Source organism: Rhinolophus sinicus, chromosome 3 (genome assembly GCF_057876585.1).
Source record: "Rhinolophus sinicus isolate RSI-liver-muscle chromosome 3, RSI-T2T, whole genome shotgun sequence".
Lineage (NCBI taxonomy): Eukaryota > Metazoa > Chordata > Mammalia > Chiroptera > Rhinolophidae > Rhinolophus > Rhinolophus sinicus.
The window spans coordinates 20,536,936-20,563,795 of NC_142503.1; the positions used below are offsets into that span (position 1 = coordinate 20,536,936).

At 38.2% G+C, this 26,860-nt stretch overlaps 1 protein-coding gene across 2 annotated transcripts in view; it reads left to right on the forward strand.

Moving 5' to 3' along the window:
• Positions 1-26,860, forward strand: part of CDH6 (cadherin 6) — a 128,729-nt gene that overhangs the window by 43,579 nt on the left and 58,290 nt on the right. For both annotated transcript variants that reach the window (XM_019737329.3, XM_074329044.2), the window contains exon 2: positions 23,734-24,090. In XM_019737329.3, the coding sequence (XP_019592888.2) occupies positions 23,863-24,090 (228 nt within the window). In that variant the 5' untranslated portion in view covers positions 23,734-23,862. The remainder of the gene's footprint in view (positions 1-23,733; positions 24,091-26,860) is intronic.

Genomic DNA, 26,860 nt, shown 5'->3' on the forward strand with positions numbered 1-26,860 from the left:
TGAGCTGGCCACTTAATCAGTCTTTCACGATATTGTTTAGAATTAAAAAATAATCATTGTTATTGAGAGAAAAGTGACATGACATTTTGGAACAGAGCCTACTTAAAAGTTTGGAGATGCTTATATTAATTAACGTTTCTAAAGGGAAAAAGTAGAATTCAGTGTTGATATCTAAAGCATCTTTACTTTCATTAGCGCGACAGGATCTCTTAGAACTGTGCTGTCTACTAGAAATATAAGAGCCACAGATGTAATTTAAAATTTTCTAATAGACATATTTTTAAAAGTAAAAATAAACAAGATTCATTTTAATAACACATCTTATTTACCCTAATACATCCAAAATATTATCATTTCAACATTCAATCAATATTTTTAAAATTACTAATGATATATTGCTTTTTGTTTTGCACCAAGTCTTCAAAATCTGGTATGTATTTTACCCACATCACAATTTAAATTAATATCTCAAGTGCTCAGTGGACACATGCACCTAGCGGCTATTGTATTGGACAGCAGAGCTCTAGAAATGTTTGCCTCGTCTATGTGCTATGTATATATCAGCTTTTTCCTAATCTTAATTGCACTGTCATATATTCAGAAGTTAAAAGTTAGTTGGAATTTTAGGTCATATACAGAGGGTGCCAAAAAACGTATATCCATTTTAAGAAAGGAAAAAAACTATTAAAATTGTAATACTCAATATACACCAATAGCAAAAGATAAATACAAGTCCCCTGTGACTTCTGCAATTACAAGAGGTGTTCAAAGTGGTTACCATCAGCATCCAGACATTTATGTTTACGGCGAACTACTGCTTGAGCAATGTTGACCAAAGTGTCCACTTGTATACAGTTTTTTGGCACCCTGGGTATTTATTTCTCTATATATATTTAGGGAAAAAATGCACACTTAGATAGCCAAATGCCCAAACACAATTTTGACTGATAGCTAAAAGAAGAAGGCCAGGTCATACTACAGAAAATAATGGGGTACACTTCAATTTAGGTCATCTATTTGAACATACCATGGATGCGTGGTTCTAGAAATCATAACAGTTCCTCTGCAGGGCATGGCAGTGACAGATACATATTGAAATCTGCTAAGTGTGGAAATTTGGGAAAAAAAAAGTGTATGGGAATCATAGAATTTTATAGCTCCAACAGTTCCTAGAGGATATCATTGCCAGCCCTTTCATTTTACAGTTGAATAAACTGAGGCCTAGAGAAGTGAAGAAACTTGCCAACAGCCACAGAACTTATTAGGAACTAAGAGAAAAAGAAACTAGATTCCTTGACTCCAAGTTCAGGCTTATTTTATCTTATGAATAATGAAAATTGATTTAGTTACTGGTCACACACTTTAGATGATTACCAAATCCATATTTCTAATCCATACTATTTCAGAGTAAGAGTATATATTTGTTTTGATATAAAAAGAGTATCTCCATTTATATTTAGAATTTTTTAAGAATAAAATTTAGCTCATTAGAAAACATTGCTACAAAGGTGTGAAATAATATAAAAGAACATTCCCAGAATTATATGAAACAAATATTTATAAATGATTGGTTAACAAACCCATCTCTAAAAGCAATTTGAATTTAGGGCCTGTCCTGATTATAACAAAATGTGTGATTTACTGCTTCTCATATCCACATGGGCAGTTTGAAGGTGGTGCATGTGATAGAAAGTGAAAAATCTGACAAGGCAAAGGCATAGTATTCACTTTAAATCTCACTTGCACAAAAGTTATATATTAGAAGAGTCACAGAGGAAACCGGAACCTACAGCTCTTTGGCGTTGGGATGAAACATGCATTCCTGTTTCACCATCCTTCACTTTATCAAGGATGGCCCTCTCTCTAGTCCAGGAAAAAAGCACATAATTTTAACACAGACAATTCTTCAAATGGTCTTTTAGATAAATGAAAAGAATTTCACTTTCTTTTTTTATTCACATCAATTCATTACTTGTGAATTTTTCTGCAAAAGGGGAAACGAATTGGACCAGCAGGTCTCAAAGTACGGCCGACGAACACTCAATACTGGGGTAAAAAGAGGGTCTGTGGACTTAGAAGTCTGTGAAATTCTGCTCTCTGTATCTTTGTCCTGGGCTCCAACACACACTTTAGCATAACAAAGGCTGCGAGAAGTTCTGTGGTAAAGAAAAAACTCTTCCCTTTGCTCAATCCAGATTTACTCAAGTTATTTGATCATAGAGATTGCTTTTTCTTCTACAGCATCTATAAACATGCCATAGAACTAGATTCCTGTGGAACAGGAAGTTAGGAAATGATAACATTGTGTATTTCTTTCTTCAGTTTGGGGGAGAGAAGTAGAAGCAACCATACAGTGTGCCAGACCAGAAGCATTGGTCCATGGAGGGCAACGAGGGAATATTTCCACCAACACCAGTGCATGAGGCATCTTGACCTTCACTTAGAAGCAAAGCATGGTAGGACACAGCAAGATCCTTTAGGTCATTCTGGGAGCGAAAGATATGATGCTGAATGAATGACACCATCACCTCATAGCCCACAAGCAGCAGCTCCGTTAGCACCTCCTCCCTCCCTCCCTTATGAAAACCTCATTCTTCTCTGACAGCCCACCAATTGCCAAGAAGGAAACAGCAATTTTTATGTATTAATATGTATTCATTTCTCCTACAATTGGAAAACATAATGCTATGATTCATTCTGATTATTCTCCAAGCTTATGTGGCAACACAGAGTGAAAAGTAGAGAGGACGTGGCTATAGTGTCACTCTAGGCTGTCTGTTTAACAGAGTCAAACGATTCTGTTTCATGAACTAGTTTTATCTTTATCACAATATTCTTTCATGCTGTCTTGAATCTTTCTTTCCCACTCTATTTATCTTGGTTAAATTCCACAACTTTCTGGCCTTGTTATTTTTACAGTCCCATCTCGTCCTGTCTAATTGGAAGTTCTAGTGTGGATCTGACTTAAACCTCTCTCACGTCCTTGGCCTCAGTCAGGCTGAAGCACCAAGAAGTTGGATTGGAGACAAGCTCTTTCCCTCCTCCTTCTTCCCACCAGTCTTCCAGTCATAGATCTTCATTGCCAGGTACAGAGAAAAGAGAGATGGACAAAGCAAGTGTCTCTTGTCTTACTGGGCTCCTGTTGTCCCTTGGCCATCAACACTGCCTGCGCGGCAGGCATTCAAATAAAGCTCTCACATGTGAACAAAGTCTGAGTTTCTCAGGCATCCAACAAGAGTCCCCCAATTGCACAGTTTCCTAAGGTGAGAGGTCCACTCCAGTTCAACCTCCTCCAACCTTGTGTTGGGATCTCCTTGTAGTCTCTTGCTGTTTGGATCCCTCTCATCCAGAGAGTATCCCTCTTGGATAGAATAGAAGCATAAAGGCCGAAGACCAGGCTCTTTTCTGAAGTGTGCCACTGACCCATGGGATAATCATGCTTTTAATGAGTTTGTCATTTATTGGGCTAATGCCAGCTTCTATAACAAATAAACCTGAAATTTTCAGTGGTTTAACCCAGTGAACATTTATTCGTCTTTTGAGTAAAGACCAAAAAGGGTGTCCTTGGTCAGATTATGGTGGCCTTCTGATACCCCAGGTCCTTCTATCTTATAGTCTGTCCTCTCCATAGCCCTGTAATTCTCAGCATTCAGCCTTTGTGAAAAGAGTGCAGAAGATTGCATGGGAGGTTTTTATAAGCGAGGCCTGCAAGTAGCACATAACGGTTTCCTTGACAGACCTCAGTCACATGCTCACATCTAGCTGCAAGGCAGACTAGGAATTATAGTCTAGCCATGTGCTTAGGAGGAAAAAGGAAAGGTGTTTCGGTGACTATATCACAGAGAGTTGTTCCACTCTTCCATTAATTTTACCATCTTATATGTCAGTATGAGGTATCATTCAAGAGGGTCCCTGAGCTCCTCTTCGCCCGTTAGAATAATGTACCAACCTTATTTCCCCCTTGATAATCAGGATAAATCCCACAATACAGGGAAATCTTTTTTCCTTGTTGACCTAGTGGCATGCAAAGCCCAATAACCAGGTGACAGTTTCAACATGCAATTAAATGGGCCCATTGCTTCACCCCTAGTGAAAGCAGTTTTCCTCTGTGTCATCAGATCTTTAAACCAGCAAAGCCCAAATCTGAGGGACTGGGAAATAAAAGATTTACAAGTGAAATTTAGATGTAATAATGAGAGCTGCCATCCTACCCCAGGAATCGTGTCTCAGGAGAAACTGCAGCATACGTTACTCACTAGATCAGAGCACCCTACAGGACAGTAACCCAATCTCACCACGCTATCTCCCAACTGGTGCTATAACTAAGTTTACAGTATGCCAATCCATTCTTCTTTAAGGCCAGCTGCTTCAGGATAATAGGATACATGGTAAAAATCAGAAAATCCCATGGCCATTCACCTAGTGCTTTGCTTTTTTTTTCTTTCCTGCAAAAGAAGTTTCTTATTCAGAGCAATCTGAGTGGCTTTCTATGACAGGAAATACGGCAGCGCAAGTCCATGGATGGTGGGTGTGGCAGCATCACAGTGTGCAGGGAAAGCAAATCTGTATCCAGGATAGTGTCTATTCCAGGAGGGAAGAGATCTGATAGAACTGACCGGCAACAAAGGTGCTGCCTCGTCTTCCCTACAGAATGAATTTTGTGGACAAGATAGATCATATCTGTACATGATGCTCCAATACATTCTCTGCTTAAGCTGAGGCTTTGACGAAGTCATAGGCAAACAAAGTCTCCCTAATCATGATCACCTTGCAGGGTAACTCAATTTTTCGACCCCACTGAGAAAATTACCAAAGTGTATGTTTGCAGACCTATGGACCCATTGGACTCACTGAGAGGTGGGCTTGACCCAAAATTCCTTATTCCTGTGGACTTCCAGAAACGCCCATTGTGACCAGTGTATCACAGTGGTGTCTGGGCCCCAGGATTTTCCTCAGCTCAGCACCAGTGTCCGTGTGTCCACCCCAACTCAGTTACTGAGTACACAGCTGCAATGGATAACCCCAGGAACAGAATCTCTAAATAAGCCCCAATTCCTGGAATGCAAGCATCGTAATAGAAACAATCAAGTGAAAGTTAAAGTTAATGAAGATCTCTCTCTCTCTCTCTCTCTCTCTCTCTCTCTCTCTCTCTCTCTCTCTCTCTCTCTCTGATAAAGTAAACCAAAAGCAATACTACACCAGTGGAGTTTCAGAGATATGCCACCATCAAAAGTGTCTCTCCCTTCCCTTGTACACAGGAACTCTGGTAATGGCTGCAAGTCCCTCAGGGAACGCTGGGGTCTGTAAAGGGTCTGATCTCAAAGATTCGAAACCTCCTCTTCACTCAGTGTTACTAGGTCTAGGCGTTGTCTCAAATCTTAGAATTTGGTTGTAGCTCCATCTCTCTATGAACTGACTCAGACTGCCAAATCTGGAGTTTTTCGGCTTTACAGATCAAGGACCTCAGTGGACTATTTCAGTCCTAAGATCCCCATGATCCATTAGCTACCACCAAAGACTTCTGCGGGTCACCCTTCTTTGATCACCACTATGGCTGGAGAGTCTGTTATGATGCCACACACACCTTGCCTCTTGAACTCGCACACTGCATGTTACCTCTGCCACCCCCTAACAACATATAGTCACTATGGCAACTAAGGAGCCCTTTTCAATGGTAACATTGCCGTATTCATCACCAGCCTGCAAAGAACAACTCTGGCAACTTAACACATGCCCAATCTAAAACGGTTCCTCCCTACCTGGTATAACACCCTTAGAATCCATTCCAAAACACATTCCTCAAAATCTTGCATTTTGTTTGTCATATGAGAGTCTTCTTCTGGGTATGATTTTATGGCTGGCCCCATAGAGCCTGCTGAGGTCTGGTGCTGGATACAGGTCTAGAAGCAATGAGGGTTGGTAAGGTGGGGACATGAGGAGAGCTGGCGTCCCCTTACAAGGTGACTATCCCATCCGGCAGTTACTAGGCCTTCTTTCAGCAAGACTGTATCAGTCTCAATAGAGAGAGGAGGGGCTGCTTTTTCCACCCAGGGAGACACAGAGAGAGATTGAGGTTTGGGGCTCTTCAGGTCATCTGAATCTTCAGTGCCTCAGAAGATTTTAGTGAAAATAGCTCTTTCAGTTTCTACTTGCAGACTTCTCCTCCCTAGGACTCAGACCTGAGTCCCTAAGGGGACAAAACCAGATGGCAGCTTCATACTGTGCTCAGAATTGTCCTCCCCATGTGATGGATGAGGTTTCATTACAGGTTCAAGCTTGTCTGCTTGACACTTCCCTCCCTGAGGACGATTTCTCTCCTGGGAGGCATCATTGGTACCTCGCGCTCACAGACTCTGGGCAGGCTGACCCCAAGAGTCTGCCAGGCATATCTAGACCTGCTGGAATCCCAGAGGTAAACAAACACAGCTCATCTGTAAACCCGGGGCCCTGCTATATATCTTTAGAATGAACCAGTATCTTGTCCACTCTCTGTTCAATATAATCAAAGACATCGCATGAAAATGTGCAAAGGAAATGTCTGCTTCAGATTTCACTTAGCAGGGTTGGCACTGAGCCTATAAATATCACTCTTAACGAAAAAGTTCATGATGTGAATTGGATACAGTTTTAAAGTTCATTTTTTTTTATGACAGTCTCTGACTGATTTTGTGCAGACTTGTTTTTATGGTCAAATCAAACTCGAAGCGCTGGATTACCTGCCAGAGAAGTTAAACGCGTTGGCAGTGACTTAATGTTTGCGACATGTTTATACATTTTTAAATTTTAGTTATCATGGAAAGTTTGCTTATTTTTTCTAACTGAATTAAGCCAGATTTGTGTATAATAAGGATGGACACTTCTCCTACGGTAACTCCATTGAAACTAAGTTACCAAGAGGTAATGTGGGCAACAGGGATGTAAATTCCACTCCCACCATGTGCAGAATTTAGAAATGGCTTAAAGGGCAACCTCACCAGATGGAGAAGATGAAAGGGGGTGTGAGGATTTTGAGATGAGATTACTATAGGGCTCTGCCATTGCTGAGTCCCCACCTTCCTCGGGCTGCTACCTTCCAATCCCAGTGGGACCACCCAGAGAGTTGTGAGATGCGTTTCCTGCTTTTTGGAGACACAACGGGGAACTAGTTCTTGCCTCACACAAGAGGGAGGGAAAGTAGGCTGTGGGCTGGGGTCGGAGAGAGGGACTGACTCTGATTGAGGTGACAGAACCGGGGCATTGTGCCTCACTGGGATGGGCCAGAGTTTGTCAGGATACGGGTATGTGAGTGTTTCCTGGGGACACATGTGGGCAAAATGGGAAAGAACTGGCAGGGCGTCTTCTTGGGCTCCATACAATAGGGCTGCCTGGAGAAGCAAGGCAACCTCGGCAGAAGGAGTCTTAAAGCGTGCTGCAGAATGAGCCCTCTCAGGCCATCCCAAGTAGAACCGTCTATGCCTGCAGTAACAGGCTGTAGAAGAAGGGCCAGAGGCAGGGAACCTTTGAGGAGCCCATCAAAGTGCCCCTGGAAAGTCCATTTTAATCATATACTTGAGCTACCTAGAAACATCAGTTTGAACAACTGGACAGGCCCAGAAAGCATAAAGAACTGTCCCATTACTTTCCCCTTCCACCTATGAACAACTTCACATTAACAAGCGGCAGAAAGTAAAGCTAATGAACTGAGGGCCAGGAGCTAGGAGAGAGGGGGTAGAAGAATCATTCCTTTTCAGCAGGAAGCAAGCTTGGGCTGAGGAGGGAAAATTTACACTAAGTCAGATTTGGTTTGATCCTTGCATGTGTAAGACACATCTAACCACTGATTGAGACGACAGCCCACCTATGAACTGAAGAAGACCAAATGTGTCATGGGCCCCAGGAACAAGCAAATATGATTTCCACTGCATGAAATGTCAGCAGACAGTGGGAGATAAAGTTACATCTTGATTCTGATCCTTTCCCCAGTTGTAATTATAAACGGACCATCACAACGTTTATCCTTAGTCTTCCTCTCTTTCCCTCTCTCTCTTATCCTCTCTCTCTCCCATCTACCTTATGGGCCTTTGTCCAGGACAAAATGTTTCAAGCACCATCCTACCTCTGTGATTTCCTCAGCCTGTGTTGCAGCTCACAAAATTAGAAGGGCTGATGGTGAGCAGAGGACCCTATAGGGTTTTATTTTTAATTTGAATAGTTGTTTAACCTATTAGAGTGACAGAAGGTTGAGAACTGATACAAACAACAATTTTATTATTTGTATCTTTTATTGATTGATTGATTGTTTATATTTAACAATGATTTACTATCATCATGGATTTTTACTTATAAGTACTGCTTTTAAGCCCAAGCAAAGCACCCAGCTGTCTGCATAGCCAGCCACCCAAAGTATGCTTTTAATTTTCGTTCTCTCTTAATCTGCAAAGTTACCCGCAAGTTTCCCAAAACTCATAGGTTGAGCTTCAAAGTCTACTGAACATATGTCATAATTTCTAGAGCAAACCCTCCTGACTCTAAGGTTATCTTAATATCTTCTGAATGGACTCCAAAATAGGAATGCATAAGGGGCAAATAGGGGCATGTGCCTTACTATTTAATATCTTACTTAGTCTTTTTCACTAAGGAATAGAAATTTGTTCTCTCCATCTCCTACCTATTGCACTGTATTTCTCAGCCAAATCAGCTAAAAATTTAAATAAAAATGGGGAGTATAATCCATAAGGGAGACCGTTACCCAGCCTATGTTTCATTTTGAAATAAGATAGGGTGGTCAGAGAGAGGGAGCCCTACATGTCACTGTACAAAGGCACTGAAAAACAGAGTTTACGGACTGGTGTAAGCTGTCTGGTCTTTCTCCAGTGAGCCCAGGGGCGGCCAGTCGTATGTCAGACATGGTTCAGAGGCCACAGTGTGAAGGTAACACAGAAGCATCTCATTTACAAGATTTGCAGAGCAAAGTGATTTTGGTAATAAAGTCATTTAGATCTATTATTGAGTAGAATGCAAAATACACAAGTATTTAGACAAAACTGAAGACTTCAATACCCTGTTTCCCCAAAAATAAGACAATCAGCTCTAATGCATCTTTTGGAGCAAAAATTAATATAAGACCAGGTATTATATTATTTATATTATATTATATTATATTGTATTGTATTGTATTATATTATAGTATAGTATATTATAGTATATTATAGTATATTATAGTATATTATATTATATTATATTATATTATATTATATTATATTATATTATATTATATTATATTATATTATATTAAATCTGGTCTTATAGTAAAATAAGACCGAGTCTTATATCAATTTTTGCTCCAAAAGATGCATTAGAGCTGATTGTCTGGCTAGATCTTATTTTCGGGGAAACACGGTACATTTCCCACATTGGGTCCCGCCTTTGTACCTCCCAGGACACCTCTGCAGAAAAGTTTGAGGGTCAGCGAGCTACCCTATCTGCAAAGCCATTAAAGAAAAGTAAAGCATCTCAAAAGTCATTAATTCATCAAACCTTCACCCCCGAAAAATGACCTAACAATAGCTATTACGTATCTACTCCTTCTGCATACCCTGTCATTCAATCTCCACATCAATACCCTGGGACCCAAATATGATCAGCCTCAGTTTAAGGAGAAAAGGCTAAAACTTTAAAAGGTTACATAACATGTCCAAAGTCACACAAGTAAATAAATCTATTTTCAGTCTCTATCTGGCTAATTCCAAAGCCCATTCTCTCAGCCAGAATGCTCCAAGTACCTCTACAAGTATGTAGTGGCACACTGGTTTCCTATCCCCACACTGACTGGAGAGGATTGCCTTGGACGAAAAAACAGTTAGGGATGCTGTGGCAGGTGGTTTCATGTCTCATAGGGCAACTGCAATGACAATCTCTCCTCAAACAGATAAAGTGCCAGAGTCATTTCTCTTTAGTTATAAGCAGTGGGAAATGTCATGTATGCAGACAGCAATCTGTTGAGCTATGAAAAGTGTCGATGCATTCTATTTTTAAAAAATAACTTCTCATGAAAACAAGTATTTTTCAGTTGATGGGAGCATTTCAAGATATGGAAAATTTCAAAGCACTTATCTTATAGAATTTATTACCAAAGTTTCAAGAACAAAGTTTCTTGTTCTTAGTTTTTCAGGTTTAGAGAGTGTGGCTCTAATTTTATTAGCAAAATCAAGGATCCTGTAAAACTGACCTACACCCTCAACAGATATAACCAGAGAAAAAGCTGTGAAGGGTTATTTACTAAAATCTTATTCTAGAGATGGTTCCATATGGTTCAATGTAGTTGTTTCTGTTTTGTTTTTTTAACTAAAAATCTATCATATATAAACAAAGGTGCCTAGCCAACATAAGGAAATTGTTTTAAAAGTTTCTATTAATTGTGTATGTTATATATTTCTTCTTTTAAGCAATTACACCATTCACTTTGGGAAGCTTTCTTCCTAATGATATTAACACAAGAAAAAGATGTACTGGCATGAATATGAACAATAAATACTATTCAACTCTTCAAATTAAAAGCAGACCTCAAAGCCGTCTTTCAAAGCAAGTATTTTAAATAACTTTTCTGTGAACTAAAGCTGGTTAATGACTTGGGAGAAAAAAAAGAAAAACCACTTCTCTGTCCTTTTTCTACTTATATCCAACTACTCTGGGCCAAGGTGTTCCCTGCTAATCATACATATTTTATTTTTATCCAACTTACTACGCATCTTAATTTAAAAAAGAATCCCATGCTAAAGTACTGACACAACACGATGAAAGTTCCCTGCGTGTGCAGTTTCTACTTTATGACAGCCTTCCTTTTATATAGTTCTTTTCATCTCTTTACTTTAAGGACTTCTTTTAGACTATAATTATTCTTGAGTCTCTGGGTTAACGCAACCATTAAATCTTGTATAGGTGGGTGATAAATTGGACGCTAACAAGTTGTACTGATCTGTTTCTCAGAGTTCTTCTCGTTTGAACACAACCACCATAAAGCAACATGAAGAACACAGCTCCTTTCCAGAAACCACACACACACACACACACACACACACACACACACACACACACACGCACACACTATACTGCCCCCAAAAATCTAGATATTATCAAAGATTGTGGGTTGTCTCTTGAAAATAATTTCTATTAGCCTCAGAGATTTGGAAAACGTTTCTAAATAAGGCATGTCATAGTTTACAAATTTCACATTTGGTAGCTTTAACAATTTCAAAAAGATTTTAGTCTTCTCCATCTCCCCAATGGGAAAGCATTGAATTTGGTTTTTCCTTAAAATAAACATAACATGGAATACAAAGGGGTTTTTTTTCCCCTATAAGTGAAATCCTGAAGTAAGATTTTTTTCATTTTCATTTTCAAAAATGACACTTCAGAACTTTATCAAAAATTCCAGAGCAAGCAAAATAAAGATTGTACCCAATTCTCTCTTTTCCTATATAGCTGAAGCTGCATTTTATAGATGTTTCAGTCCATACCCATCAAAAAAATTTCTGGAAAAAAATCTGTATCGAGGGCCTTTAATGCTGATCCTTTGCATCTTAATTAATGCTTGCCCATGACCTGAGGCACCGAGTATTGCACTTCTGGCATTATTTGTAGTTGGCTGAGATTCAATTAATTGAAATTTTTTGCTGTTGCCAGAGAAAATGTGAAATGCAGTATTTATAACCAGGGATACCTGATTTTTATTTACAGTCATCTGAAAGAAATTCTACATCAATGACAGAGCCGTACATTCTAAAGTCGGGATGTCAGAAACACCTGACTCTCAAAGGTGCTTTTAAGATGTTTAAAAACTGTATATACATATATACATACGTACAAATATGTTTTTCTTCATAAGAAGATAAATGATAATTTTACAAAAACTTTTCTACTGCGCAGTGGAAAAAAATAAATGCTTACATTAAGGTCCATTAATCTACTGCTAATCAAATAACAAATTCTGATGCCCCAGAGGAACTATAGCTGAGTTTGACAGTAGTTTTAGGACTAAATTATATTTTGGCTTAGTTTTAATATTCAGAGAAACTCATTTCATAATTGGTAAGTGTGCAAATATGCTGGCACGTCAGGTGCTTATTTTATTAGGAATAATACATTAGGAGATTCTATTTCCCCTGCTAGTTTGAATTACAGAGCAAGTCAGAGACATGCTTAAGTACCAAACATGCCTTTTTCTGCTTATGAAGTTTTCCTCTTTAAAGAAAAATAATATGTAGAAGAAATAGGTTTTTAAGTTGTTTAAGTAGGCTGCCTTTTATGATATTTTCATTTATTGTTTTTTACTAATATTAATTGGCCCAAAGACTACAGATTGTTATATGTGCTGTTCTTGCACTGCATGCAGTCAGCTTTTGGTAAGCAATGATATCAAAAGGAATACTGGTTGGTATCTATCGTCTGTTTACATAGCAATGTGGTGTTTTACCTTCTGTATCACATTTAATTTTTATAACAAACCAATGGAAGCTTGAACTCCACTGTGTCAACTGGCCTGGGCAGGCCCATCAGTGGAACTTCAAATAGGACATCCAAGGGAGGTCTGCTCCTAAGTCCATGTCATTTCCCAGACATGTACCGATCATTGCTTCATAGAGGATTTGAGAAATCTGACAATCGGTTTCCGCATTACAGAAACAAACTATAACAGGACTGAGGAAGATTATACTGTTGAGGAGAATAATTTTCCTAATAATGGTAGTGATCATTGATGGGATGTAAGCATTGTCTGCCTCCATGCCTCCAAAAGATTTCAAATTCTGTTGGATACTTTTCCCTTTTGTTTTTCATGAAACTACTGAGATAACAGGGCATATCCCAGGAAGATCGATTTCATTTTGTTTTTCTAGTAGATTATCAACTGCTTTCCAACATCAATTCTTTACGAACACAAACAATTATGGTTTATATTAATAGATAGGGAAAATTGGGATTCTAAGAAGATAGAAAAGTTGGTAATATATCAAAGTTAGATCTAAAAACTCGCTATCATTAAAATTTGTATTTTTGTACACATTATGCTCCATTAAAACGTCTTTTTCTGTAGCTTTAAATAATTAAAAGGCCATATTATGGACCTATTAAAAAAGTAACATCTGAGCATTCTGATTTTGTACCATGGAGTAAATGAATAGATGAATAAAATTGAAAAGCACTTGATGTGATGATTGTAGAACATGAAGGAACAATGCACAATTATTTTGAACAACTATTTCCAGGGGGAATTAGCTTTCCACTGGTCTTCATTGTGCTCTGCTGCCCCATCGTTTATAATTACACATGTACACTGTGACAGTACGATCGTTAAATTAGAAATTGAACTTCTTTGACAACTGCAGTAAACTTGACAAAGATGAATGTGATTTTTTTTGTTTGTTTCCCTTCTTCCTCTTTCACTTATTTAAGCATGTATTAATTAACTTGTTCTGGCAAGTGTTTAGTAAACACTGAACAAGGGCATTTCTTTAGTGGTATAATTAAAATTCCCTTTTAAAATGTTTTGCATGATATTTTATGCGCAATTTGACTCAAGCAAACAGAGGTTCTAATTAAAGTTTTTAAATGAAGGCAATCAAATTGATAAAACATCCAGCCTCCCCATCAAGCACATTGTCTTCCGGTCTAGTGTGAGTTTCACTTGATGGTCAGTTAACATTAGCCTGAATTAGCTAAGATGTCCCCACCTTCACAGGTCCCCTTCTACTTTAGTTAGTCTCAGGGAATAAACCTTTAAACGTTGCTGAACCACTTTAAGTTGTTATATAATATTTAGTCGATTAAATTTCTTCTAAGTTACCGTGTTTCCCCAAAAATAAGACCTAGCAGGACAATCAGCTCTAATGCGTCTTTTGGAGCAAAAATTAATATAAGACCCGGTTTTATTTTACTATAATATAAGACTGGGTCTTATATGATAATATAATATAATATAATATAATATAATATAATATAATATAATATAATATAATATAATATAATATAATATAATACAGGGTCTTATATTAATTTTTGCTCCAAGAGACGCATTAGAGCTGATGGTCCAGCAAAGTCTTATTTTCGGGGAAACAGGGTATTATACCAGGATATTATGAGAAGCATCTAATTTGGGTTATTAATCCTCTGCAAACAAAGTGTTACATAAAAACCCGTGGAATGAATGAAGCTATCCAAACAGCAGGTGGGGCTTCTATTATTTTTTCTCATCATAACTTAGTATAAAGGTTACAACTCTGTACATAGTGCTATCCTTTGGGTGAGAATAGCCTTGTAGCTTTTCAATGTCAACAGGCAAACGTCCAAAACACATTTAAAAATCTGGATCATCCCTTTCTGGCCATATTTCTGTGTGTGCATACGCATACATGTGTGCATGTGTGTGTGCAGTGGGAAAGGTGAAGAGAGATGAAAAGGAATTCATTTCGTCTGTAATACACTGATTGACCTGAAGTGAAAAATATTTTAAGAGAAGCTTCAAACTCCCCATCTTTAAATTATTCATACATTTTTCCTTTTAGTGATGCTATAAACAACTCCACAAAGCAAAGCTTTAAATACAAGAATTGTTGGTAATTAATAAGTGATTAGTAAATCAGGATCACTGATATCTCTAATGATCTTTTTTAATTAATGGGGATTAGAACAGATCCCTCCCAATCACTTTCTTCAGACTTCCATGCTCTCTACCTGAGCTGGCCAGGGGTGGGAGCAGAAAGTCATTCCCTCTGGCTCTGAACTGTAGAATTGAAGTCTGTTATCCTAAGGTAGCAACCACTTCTGCTTTTGTAAAAGTAAAAGCAAAATAAAGTGTAACTTCCATTCCAGGGGGAATCTGACTAATGCTGGAATTCACATAGCAAACCCGCTGGACCCTCAAAATAAGCTACCTTTCCAAGCTGGCTTTTAGTAATAAAGGTGATGTTTTGGTCTCCATCTAACATTCCTTTGTTTTCTTTCTTAATTTCTTTGGAGTTTGGAACAAATAGAGGAGGGCTACTTATCAGGTGCCTCCACTGAGACCCCAAAACTTGAAGGAAATTGAAGCACGAGTAGCAAGTCACCTGCCAATGTCTCAAGACAATAGTAATAATAATAATAATAACAGTAATAATAAGTGTTTATGCTGGGATACAAATGTGCAAACTAGCCGCAGGGCTGTTCTATCCCTCGGTTTTAGCACACCAGTCCTGATTTCACACAAGGAGGAACAAAAGCTCAGAGAGCTGGAGTAGCTTGCCTGAGATAATGTGGGAAATGAGAGCAAGAGACACAGCAAGACCGCACACCCAGCTCTTCTAAAGGCTCCTGTAACACCTTTGACAGCCATTTTGCTGATACTTATTGTACATTCCTGTGCCTACTCAAACCAAACATCCAAAAGAACTGGGCCTTTTCTTAATGACTCAAGGTCATCGTTATCAATATTCATGTGCTGGATTTCCTCCAGTGCTGTGCAGTATTGATATGCTCACTCTTACAGTCATTAGTCACATCATCATTAATTCATGTGTTCAATCATTCTTGCATTCAGTCGCTCACACATTCATCCATACATTGACTTATTTTACAAATGTTTATCTAGCGTCACTATGTGCAGGCACTCTTGTTGGCATAGGAACGTAAAGTGTCACTACTCCCCTAGACCAGCCCCTGACTCGGTCCATTCTGTCTGTAGTCCTGCCTGCCTTTTGCAGCCATTCTCCACGCCGTTCAGCCACCTCCTCTCACTAATGTTGGCACTCCAGCCTCCAGGACTCCTTACCCCATCCATCGAATTCATTGGGGATTTAGAAACCTGATGATAAATTTGTTCAAATTTTGTCTGAAACGAGAGTAAATAAAACCTAGATGCTGTTTCTATGAGCAAAATACAAATGAGATAGTGAATGTCTTGGTTGAAAGAGAAGCCTCTAGATTAGCTGGGTCTTATCCAAGTTCTGCCAACCAGTAGCTGTGCAGCCTTGGGCAAAGTATCCAGTCCCTCTAAGCCTGTGTTTCTCATCTCTAAAGTAGAGAATAAGAATGACGATCTCCATCTCAAAGGATTGCTGTTTAAGAGTGATATGTTTATAGAGCATTTATTCCATTACTTGGCATAGAACAAACATGGTTTGCTGTTCTTATTTAGCTTATATGCTTTGTGACAGCTGTTTTTACCTGTATCGTTATATTTTCTGGGGAGTCGTGAAGACTCAATTCTAAGGTCACAGCTATACTGAGCACTTATTGTGGGCAGCAGCCTGGCCTGTGCCTCCTCAGAGGGAGTTCAGGGCGAGGATTCTGGAGTCTGATGCCAGGGCTAGGATCTGGCTTCATTCCACCCCCATGGCATGACCTTGGACAAGTCACTCAATCTCTCTAAGCTTCAGTTTCTCATCTGCAGACATTTTAAGAATATTATCCACTGCACAGGATTGTGGTGAGAAGAAATGAAACCCTCTGGTGAGGTGCTTAGCACGGTGCTAGCACACAGGAAGTTCAGGAATGGAGCACAGCACATTTAACTACCGTTATTATTTATGAGTTAGACTTCATGTAATTGATAAGAGGCTTCGACATCACATCAGCAAAACTGAGTACATCCCAGTCCTCATAATGCTTTACACAGTGTGAGCCTTTTAAAATCATCTGTGAGACGCCACATTTCACAATGAATTAACAGTAAACCCAACCATGTGATTCCTTTAGCAATTTAATAAAGTTAAATCTGTTTTGAATGCCTCACCCCCTTCCTTATCTCCAGCTCCCAGCCAATACTCTCGGGCTGCCCTTTCATTGGGCTACTGAAGGGAACACAAACTCCTAGACATCATTCCCACTATGTTGCGAGTAGGTTTTGACATCTTGCAGGTTTGTTCAAGCTTCGTTGTCTTAAATGGCTATGCGTCCAGCGGCCGGAGAGCCTAACTTTTAAGAGTAGACAGTAACATGAAACCAAGTCTTTCATACATTTCTGCAACCTAGACATATAGTTTGCTACAGAAATGTTTAAAATTCATGCCATGAAAAGCTTATTAAAGGTGTAAAATGCTTTCTCTTCTTTGTTCTCATGAGTAAATCTAATGGGAAAAGACAGCATCTACACACCCGAAGGCCCTTAGGAGACAGGCAATATGGATAAAGGAATGAAGCAAGGGCTTTAAGAAAACCACAATGAAGTGAGAGGGCAAATGGCAACTGAATGGCAATTGACCACAAGGTGGTGTGTGCATCAATAAGAATCAGTGGAGAAGCTCCTGCCTGCTCTGCTTCGAGAGGCAGTTCCCTCCAATCCAGAAATAAAAATGTCACCAGAACTTCTGAGGTTGCAAGTTAATCCTGAAATGGGCATGTACAGATTAGCGACGGATTTCAGTTTCTTAATTGTAAAAAGCAAAACAAGAAATGCACAAGAGCCCAACGGGCCTGAGGATGGGCAGTATGTGTCCTCTGCTACGCGAGACGTTCTTTGATAGTTTAGGTGGTTGTGGCCATCTTAATCTTAATAGCTAAGACCTTACATGAATTCATTCATTTGATCCTCACAGCCAACCTATGAGGTAGTACTATTAACACATTTTTTGCGGGAAACGAGTAAACTCGTCATATCGCTTTTTATACCAAAGCGCGGGAGACGAGAATAACACATATTTTGCACCTCTTTTTAAACTAAAACACTGAAAGTTTCATAGAAAAATATCAAATAGATAGAAAGATATGAATATTTTACGGAAAGTCTAATTTTGGCGAGAAAATGTCAAAAAAGCCCCGCATTACGACGCGATTTGGCGGGAAAATGCCCGCTTACAAATTAATATCATCCCATTTTATAGATAAAGAAATGGAAATATACATTGGTCTCCTGCTTGCCCAGCCAGTATTGGGCAGGGCTGAGCTTCTAACCCAGACGTGTGGCATGCCACAGTCTGTCCTTAACCATATTCTGATACTTCCTGTCACAGCAGTTTGGACTTTTCCTCGTTTGAAAAAATAACATTGCCTTTATCCTCTTATTAAAGTTTGTGGGGTCTTTGTGACCCTAGAAAGTATTTCAAACCAACAAATACTCCTTGAGCCCAGCTACATATAAGACACCATTTTATGTGCTGTGACACATTTAAATTGACCTTCGTTAATGCAATGTGTCGAATATGATTTTAGAACGAGGGTAATACTGTTGAATAGCTTCATTTGGAAATACATTAGCTTGCAAACAGATTTGCAAATTATCCACAAATACAAACATTTACAAAAAAATCAGGCATCATTTGATGGCTGTTGCCATAATGATTCATTGGCACCAGAGAAATGCTATGTGATGAGAGATGCCAAAGCTGTTTGACACATTTCAGTGGAGTTCATTACACACACGAAACGGAACCAATTTTACTCAACAGTGACTTTGACATTTACAGAAAAATGAAATGGAGGTTTAGAAATGAAGACTTCATGTGAAATCGCTACCAAAAATTTTAAATTCATTCTATCCTTATGTCACCACTTCTAGAAGATCAGCCATGTTCTACAGACTCGTTTTTATTCACAGCAGGTGGCAATCTACTCAAAACAAAATTTCTTAGGTGATCAGATAGTTGATCTTGAACGAACGTAATTGGCTGTAAAACTCTTCTCTCAGAATAAAGAACATATATATGTTTAAAGATTTACTGGTCGGAAGACATGTCCCTTTGGCTTCACTCTGTTTAATTCATTCTGATAGCACAGTGCAGCTTCTTTAGTTTGCTAGGTTTTAATGGAGTAAATACCACCCTTGTCTCCATAGTACCCAAAGACACTGTTGGACTAGAGAGATTTCAGGCTCAGAGTTGGGATACAATAGGATCAGGAGAAATGTTACATCATTGTCAACAGTGAGCTGTTTTCTACTTCATTCATGAGCTAATGTGAGAAACTATACCACAATTTAATAAAGGATTTATGATACATATGCTAAAAGCATTGCTAATGGGGTATGCCGATAGGTTAGGATGACTTATGCATATATAATATATTCAGAAATGTTTTCTGTGAGCAGCATCATGCAAAAAGCTATACGATAGTATTTATATGCAACATTCTTTATTTGGAGAAATAATTTCATAACAGATTTTGAAACATTCTCTTACTATGGTAAATGCTTTAAGTATATTAATAATGTTGCTTTATTGAATGCTTACTGTGTTTTCAATGCCGGAGTTAAGACTTTGCAGACCAAAGAATAAATGTGCTTGGTTTCATCTGTAAGCCTAGATAGCATTATAGTCACATTGTACTCAATGGAATTAATCAAGAGTACCAGAACAAATGCATGCTCAGTCTGAATTCTGCAATTTTAAAGTAATTATACCGCTTTTAAATCTTTCAAATATTTACTTATTCATTTGTCTGTAAATAGTATAACAGAAACAGTACCTCAAAAGCAGATAATACAGTCGTTAGACTGTTGTAATACATAAGTCACTGGAGAAGCAATTCAGGCAATAGAGAAGTTTTCTAATCAGCATACCAATTATTTGCAAATAAAAGGTGATTCCAAGGTAGTTGAGGGAACTTGAAGACTTTGTAGCTTGTCTTCTCACTCTGTCTATCCTTATGAAATATTTTTGCATTATTAATTTCCAATAATCTAGGAAAAAAGGGTTTTCTAATCAAAGGAAAACTTCAGCCCAACTTCTGCGTTAATTATCACATATTCTAAATTGGTAGTACCTGAATTAATGAGTCTCAGGCTCCTCCTAAATAGCACGCATTAAATAGAAGTTGGACTTGACTCTGTACCCTTGTGAAAACTGAAGTGTATATGCATATTGGCTGCCAGGCAAATAAATGTTCAAAGTGTGCAATTATCAATGCTATGTGGGCCTTGCCTGCTATCCACAAACATCCTAATTACCTTGTATACATCACTAAAGAAAAGGTGTCTGCAAAGATTTAAACTATTTTTCCAGATCGACCACTTTTGCACCTCAAATTTTAGAGGGTACAAGCAATAGCCTATAAAAAATAGAAAGTGAAAAAAACACACAAAAAAACAGATCCCAGCAAAAAGAAAATAAAAAGTAGAGACATGGTCTACTAAGCAAACTTTTAGGCCCATCGCTAAACTGTCATTAGGAAATTTGAGTTTTATTTTTATAGAGTTTTGATACTTCTAACTGATTTGCTCTTAATACCATGAGGGGATGGAGGCAAAAAGGTATATTATCTACTTAGTTTTGCATTCTTTCCTCTCCCACTACCTAATCTGGTTCCTTCCTGATTGAATAACCATACCTGCTATTTTAAAATTCAGTGTCTATGTGTGCCCTTAAGTCTTTGTCCTTTTGGTTTACTTCTTGACATCTTCAAAATGACAAGTCCATCTGATTACTACCTGTCATGTGGTTCTACTGTATTTTGACTGCTCAGAAGTCAGCAGCTTTCCCACATTTCTCAAAGGTGTCTTCCTTTGCTTGAACCTACGGCCATACAGCATCTTAAGCATCCCGGTTTTTTTGTTTTGGTTTTTTTTTTCCAGCCAAGGTCATGCTTGGAGTATGGTTTTTGTTTTGCATTTCATGTTTTTAGATTAAGTAAAATAAAAAATATGTATATCATTCATTTTAACTATATCAAATTCTCATCCAATAGGACATTAGAATAACGTCAGCCTGTTAGTTACCAGATTAACAGTTTGTCCAGTACCATTTTACAAGGACAAAATTACACAGTTGAAGCTAGTTCTGTATAAAGCAAAAAGGAAAGGGTGAAAAAAAAACACATAGATTCTATGAATGAGTCCATGCTCCAGTGAACTTTCCTTTTTGCAGTATCCTTCTTCTTCATGCAGGCACTAGGTATAAAGAGTCTGCCTTTATCTGTTTTTACACTATTACTGTGAAATCCCCAACTGAAGACCACACAAAGGAAAACAAGTAGCAAATGGACTCATTCTGATTTTTAAAGTGCTTCCATTCTTTGATTTTAAAAGAATTTGACTTTCTTGGAAATGCTTCTTGAAAAATAAAAAAAAAACACATAATATTTAAGCCTGAGAGGAAACTGCTATCTGTTGCAGACTTTTGCATTGTGCTATAGATGGATTCTGTACATGCAATGAAAATAACAGTAACAATAACAGCCGTAATAATAATAACAGCTAATGCTTATTAATACCTAAGTGCCAGGTACTTTTGTAAGTGCTTTGCATATTATGAGTTATTTAATCCTTACAAAACCCTAAGAGGTAGTTATTCTAATTATCCCCATTTACAGAAGAAGCAGCTAAGGTACAGCGAGATTAAGCAATTTTCTCAAGTTCACAGAAACTATGAGGCAGAGCCTGGATTTAAACCCAGGCAGTCTGGCTCCAGCATTGACAATGCTAGTAATCACTAGGCAATCTTGCCTATTAAAAAGTATTAAGTAAGAATTGCTAAGTTATATATTCCACGGTTTAGTCTGCGGGAGTTTTTTTAACTATAGAATTTCACCGAGAAATCTATCCCTCCTAAAAGCTAACATCAAATATGAGCGGATCATAGTAATTTTAGTAATTTTTCATATTGAGTTTTTATCACGGACATACCCTGCCAGGTTGATACAAAAAGAGCTGGGGCATAACAAAATAGATGTTCTAACATACTTAGAAATACTTAAATCTACACCGCTTTGAAAGCTCATTTCCAACTAAGCAAAATAAAAGAAAAAGAAAAAAAAGAAAGAGATACTTGACATTTTGGTATCTGTGATATTAAAAAGAACTAATATTTAATATTCAAGTGGCAACAGCTTGTAGAGTTTGCACACAACACCCACTGGGATCGATTTTTCTTGAAAATGGCCTTTAGGAGTCTGCCTTTAAACAGCTGACACCTCCATTCTCTGCATCCTTCTTTCCCTGCCAGTATCATGGGGCACACTCCGAGTAGCAGCAGACGTGTAATTCTTCACTGCGGGATTTGTCTATGCAAACAATGGAGAACGTGGGAAGTTAAGAAAAATGTAATTTGCACTGAGTCAACCTCAGTGTAATCTCTACTATTAAAAATGAATAGATTTCTTCAGAGGGTTTTTCTCCATGTGCTCTCTCAGTCCCCTCTATGTACCACCCATGAGAAGGGAGAAGATCGCCATTACCTAATTGATCATCAGTCATTCCACACCTGTACCAAGGCCACATAATGACACGGATACTGTCGTCTGGCATTTTTCCAGCATGACTAATTGTCACAGTACTAATTTACTCAACTTTGGAATCTTCAACTTCCCCAGCCTGCTGTCAAGAAGATACATAATAATGGAATAAAGGCTTTAAAAGGCTGAACACTATGAAATATTTCACTTATAGTCCAACAGAAAGCTTTCACTAAGCCATGTGTTAGGTGACAATTACTCACTGCTGAGGGAAAAGAAAAAAAAGAAAAAAACTGGTCACAGATACATCTACCTGGTAGAATAATAGAAGAAAAGTGACCAAATCTTTTCTGACAGAGAGGAAAAAAATACTAACCAGATGACCTAAAACATGTTTCTTTTCTGCATTTATTTAGAGTGAATGTACGAGTTTTATTACTAGTCTACATTACAAAACACTTCATTGTTCCCTAGTATTGTTTAAGAAAATATTTTTCATCTATCAAATAACATGATGAAAGACTAAATGGTTGGATTCTTTTTTTCAAGAAATGTGAAAAAGTTTAGGATGGAGATATAGGCCATGTATTACTTTAATTAAAAAAAAGTAGTAAACCAGTTTGTGACATCTTTGCCAAGAAGTCTGGCCAGGATAGTTTTAAATGCTAGGTTGTATTCTTGAAAAATAATATTTGTCATGGAAAATTATTACCCACAAGTATAATAGCTGACTTTCTGAAATCCTGCACTGTGATACTGAGATATGTTTGGTGCACCTGAAAAAATTACACAGAAATTGACCAATTTTAATAAATAGGATTGGTTGCTTATGATACAAGTTTTGACATGAAAGCCAAGGATTCCCTAAAGATATTCAACCAAAATTTTTCATTTAATTCTCATATTCTATTAAATTCCAATTCTATACCTAGTAGCCATCCTATGGTGGTGAAAAAACGTTTCCTGCTCAAGTTTGGGAAATACTGGATTAAATATAGTCTTGTCGTCAATATTACAAAATTTCACTTCAGAAACTTCAGTATGCTAATATGCATTCTGAGGAGAAGGTATATGGTCTTTTCCACCTTATTTGATCCAGACTGTTCTATCAGCACATCTCCAAAGCCAAGAGTTTCAGTACAGGATATGCCTTGACTTACGCCTACACATCACAGGTACTCAATACATTCAAGTGAAATTTCAACTTTATCCACTCTCAAATGAATTGAAATTGTCTGTGATGTTCTTTGCTGTAGACTCGGTCATGAGCATAAACATGCAAACAGAATCCAAAACACAAACTCGTTTTTTTGAGCCAGATATCAGTGCATGGTACCCAGAGGTAAAAGAGTAGTAAAATACTCCCCTGTGGCATGTTGACCTACAACAACGCTATGACTTAAACTAGGACTTTTAAGGGATAGAAAAGGAGAAAAGAAAACAGCAGCTTCCTCCTTGGCCCTTGCTGAAAGATGGTTGTCCGCAGTTCAAAATGCATCGCCACCTTCTTTTTGCTGTTTTGCTATTCAAATTTCTGTCCTCTTTTGACGAAGCTTATTTGCTCTAACACTGAATTTTAAGCATCTCTAAAAATGCTTGATATGTTATTATTCTTTCCAGATATCCTGTGAGAGCCAAGCAGAGCACATTAAGGAAGAAAGGAGGAATGACACTGGATACAGCGCAGTGAAAAAAGACACGTCAAGGAGAGGAGTACTCACTGCCCAGACACTGGACCAGGTTATCAGAATGAGAACTTACCGGTACTTCTTGCTACTCCTTTGGGTGGGACAGCCCTACCCAACGGTCTCAACCCCTTTATCTAAGAGGACTAGTGGTTTCCCAGCAAAGAAAAGAGTCCTGGAGCTCTCTGGAAACAGCAAGAATGAGCTGAACCGTTCGAAAAGGAGCTGGATGTGGAACCAGTTCTTTCTCCTGGAGGAATATACGGGATCCGATTATCAGTATGTGGGCAAGGTAGGATTCCACTGGGCGCTTTGACATTCTGGTTTTAAAAGCCTGAAGAAGTTACTTCTAATAAGTAGATGAGGAAGATGTGAACTATTCTCCCAATACAGTAAGAATTGTTGCTTATTTGGTAGGATTTTTTTTTTCCACTTGAGTCGTTTTGGGAAGAAGGCTTTAGCAAGAAACTGAGAAGTGTAAGCATTGCAACAAAGAAAAATGCCCCAGTTGCAAATGAAACACCCACAACCTTCCACACAGGATTCTCATAAATCCTTTAATTTTTACTTTAGTTTGAAAAATATGGCCCAGCTTATTTTATAAAATAGGCTGCATTAAAAATAGGAATGGAGCGATTAAGTTGTAAGGAAAAGAAGGTTCCCTTTTCTCATTCTGAAAGCAAACATTCTGAGCTTTAGTCCTTTGGGCAGGTTCAAATTAACTACTTCTCAACACTGCTAATGACAGTGCCATCCATTCTCTGGCCAAAGAGAGCCCTTTGTCTTCAAAACCCACCGCTGCCTTAGATTTGGTGGTTGTTACTGCTGCTGCTGCTGCTGCTGCTGCTGTTTTGTCTTGTCTCAGATAATTGGCAAGAGCCAGGCATTTCAAAGCTTGTGATTTAACTGTGGCAAGGTTCACTAAAGAGAAAAATGGTTATGGAGAGGTGCTATTTCCAAATATCATCTGACCATTTTATTGGCTCCAGAAAGTAGAATGAGGAGGCATCACTTATGATAGCCCTTACCAATCACTGGAGCTGAGTCAGGGAAACAGCTGTGTTATCTTGTCATTGTGAGTTTCACTGAGATTGTATCATCAGCTACGTGCTTGTTGCAGAATATTTGCATAACGATGTTTAAAAAAAAAAGAAAAACAGGGATACAGGATTTTACTTTGCAGGTTCTATGTTCCATAATATGGTATTGATAAGAAAAATCATGGTCACACATCCTTTATGTAAAGAATCTAGGAATGAGCATAACAGAGGTGACAAAGTGTCTTCCATGCAAATTGCATAAATTTTGCAGATTCCAAGGGCTGCAAGTACACACTTCAATCTGTTATCAGATATCCCTGACTAATCGTGTGCAAACATTTTCTTTAAGTATTTACCACTATAAATGAAGGAAAGCCATCCATGGCTTGGGCTGAGGTAACCAGGCCTTGTTCCAATGAAGTGAATTATTAATGGGGAATAAAGTGGGAGAGGAAGTATTCCGTAAATGGAATGAATGGCAACACAGATCCCCAAGGGTCTAGTCGTGTATTAGCTGTGACAGTCACATGCTGTACGTGTGACTGCTGAAGAAACACAGTCCACTTAGCTGTACTTCACTCCATTTCCTTTGTGAAATCTGAGCAGCACTACATTAACAGGGTAATGGTTATAAAAATAATAATAATAATCTTATAATCTTTAAAGTACTTTCTACAATACACATAACATTATTTTCATAGAAGCTTTTAAAAGTGCTTTGTCTAAATCATTGATCCCCTCCTCTTTTTCTTTTCTGCTTTTTCTTCTCAAATTGTGATGACATTTTACATAAAATGTACCACATATTTTTAAAGAAAGGCCCGGCTATTTCAGGGCACTAGAAGCGGCAGTGTATAAAACCGCATAGGAATCAGTTTTACAATTATAATTGGGAGAGGTAATTTTGCCATGGGGAAAAGTCGTGAGCTATGGACTCAAGCAGACCTGAAGCTGCATCGGTATGCAGCCAATTGCCAGTTGTGTGGCCCGGGGCAGGTTATCAACCTTTCCAGGCTTTAGTGTTTTCATCTAGAAAATGCAGCAGCAATGCCTACCTCATGGAGTTGGAGTGTAGTTCAAGTGAGATGAGAAGTAGTGGCTGGCACACAGTAGGTGCATAAAGAAGTTGTATATACTCTATTAAATCTATCGGTAATGCATTGACATGGCATATTGATTTTTATGGCATTGCAAAAGTAACATGAAGTAACTAATGGATCTCTCAGTGGATGGAAAATGGGAGGGAAGTGGCAAAATCCCTTCGCAATCACTGCTTCAAATTTGATTAGTTGGATTTGGATATTGTATTAGCAGCAAGATAAATTTCACTACCTCACCTTAATCTGCCTCTCCCCCCATCTCCCTGGAATTATAACACATAAGAGAATATTAGCTGGAGAAAAAAGTCACGGGCAATAATTGAAGTTGTCGGAGTTGCAAGCACTGCTACATCAGATGTATGGAAGAGGTATTATTGCACTATTGATAAGGCATTTTCCGAAATCCGTCTTTGGAGCTATGTTTTTTCAACATACGAAAGGATTAGACTATAATGTGTTTTTTTACCACAATTAAAAATAGACAAAAAATAAATTTTTAAAAAGAGAAAAAATACATTTGGATTCCTCATGTGGCAACAAGTCGGTCCACTTTTAATAGCTCTGGAATAAAACAGATACCTGATGAGATTCTCCACATCTACAAGGTCAAGAAATTTTTGGGGGGAAAAAATGTTTTTTTCAAGATCAGGCTATAGCAAAGTTTCCAAAACTTTCTCGGGTCACAATGCCCTTAATGTCTCAATAATTTTTTTCATAGTACCCTTAGGCCGAAAGAAATAGTTAGGTACAAACAATTTAGTAAGCACTTGTGTTCTAGAAAATCAGTAACTGACAAAAATACACATCAAGTCACACAAAAAACTTACATTTTTACTCCATTCTTAAACAACTAGTCACTTCCTAATGGAAAGTGTGCCCCTATTGGACACCACACAACTTCTCAGATTCGACTCTGCTCCTT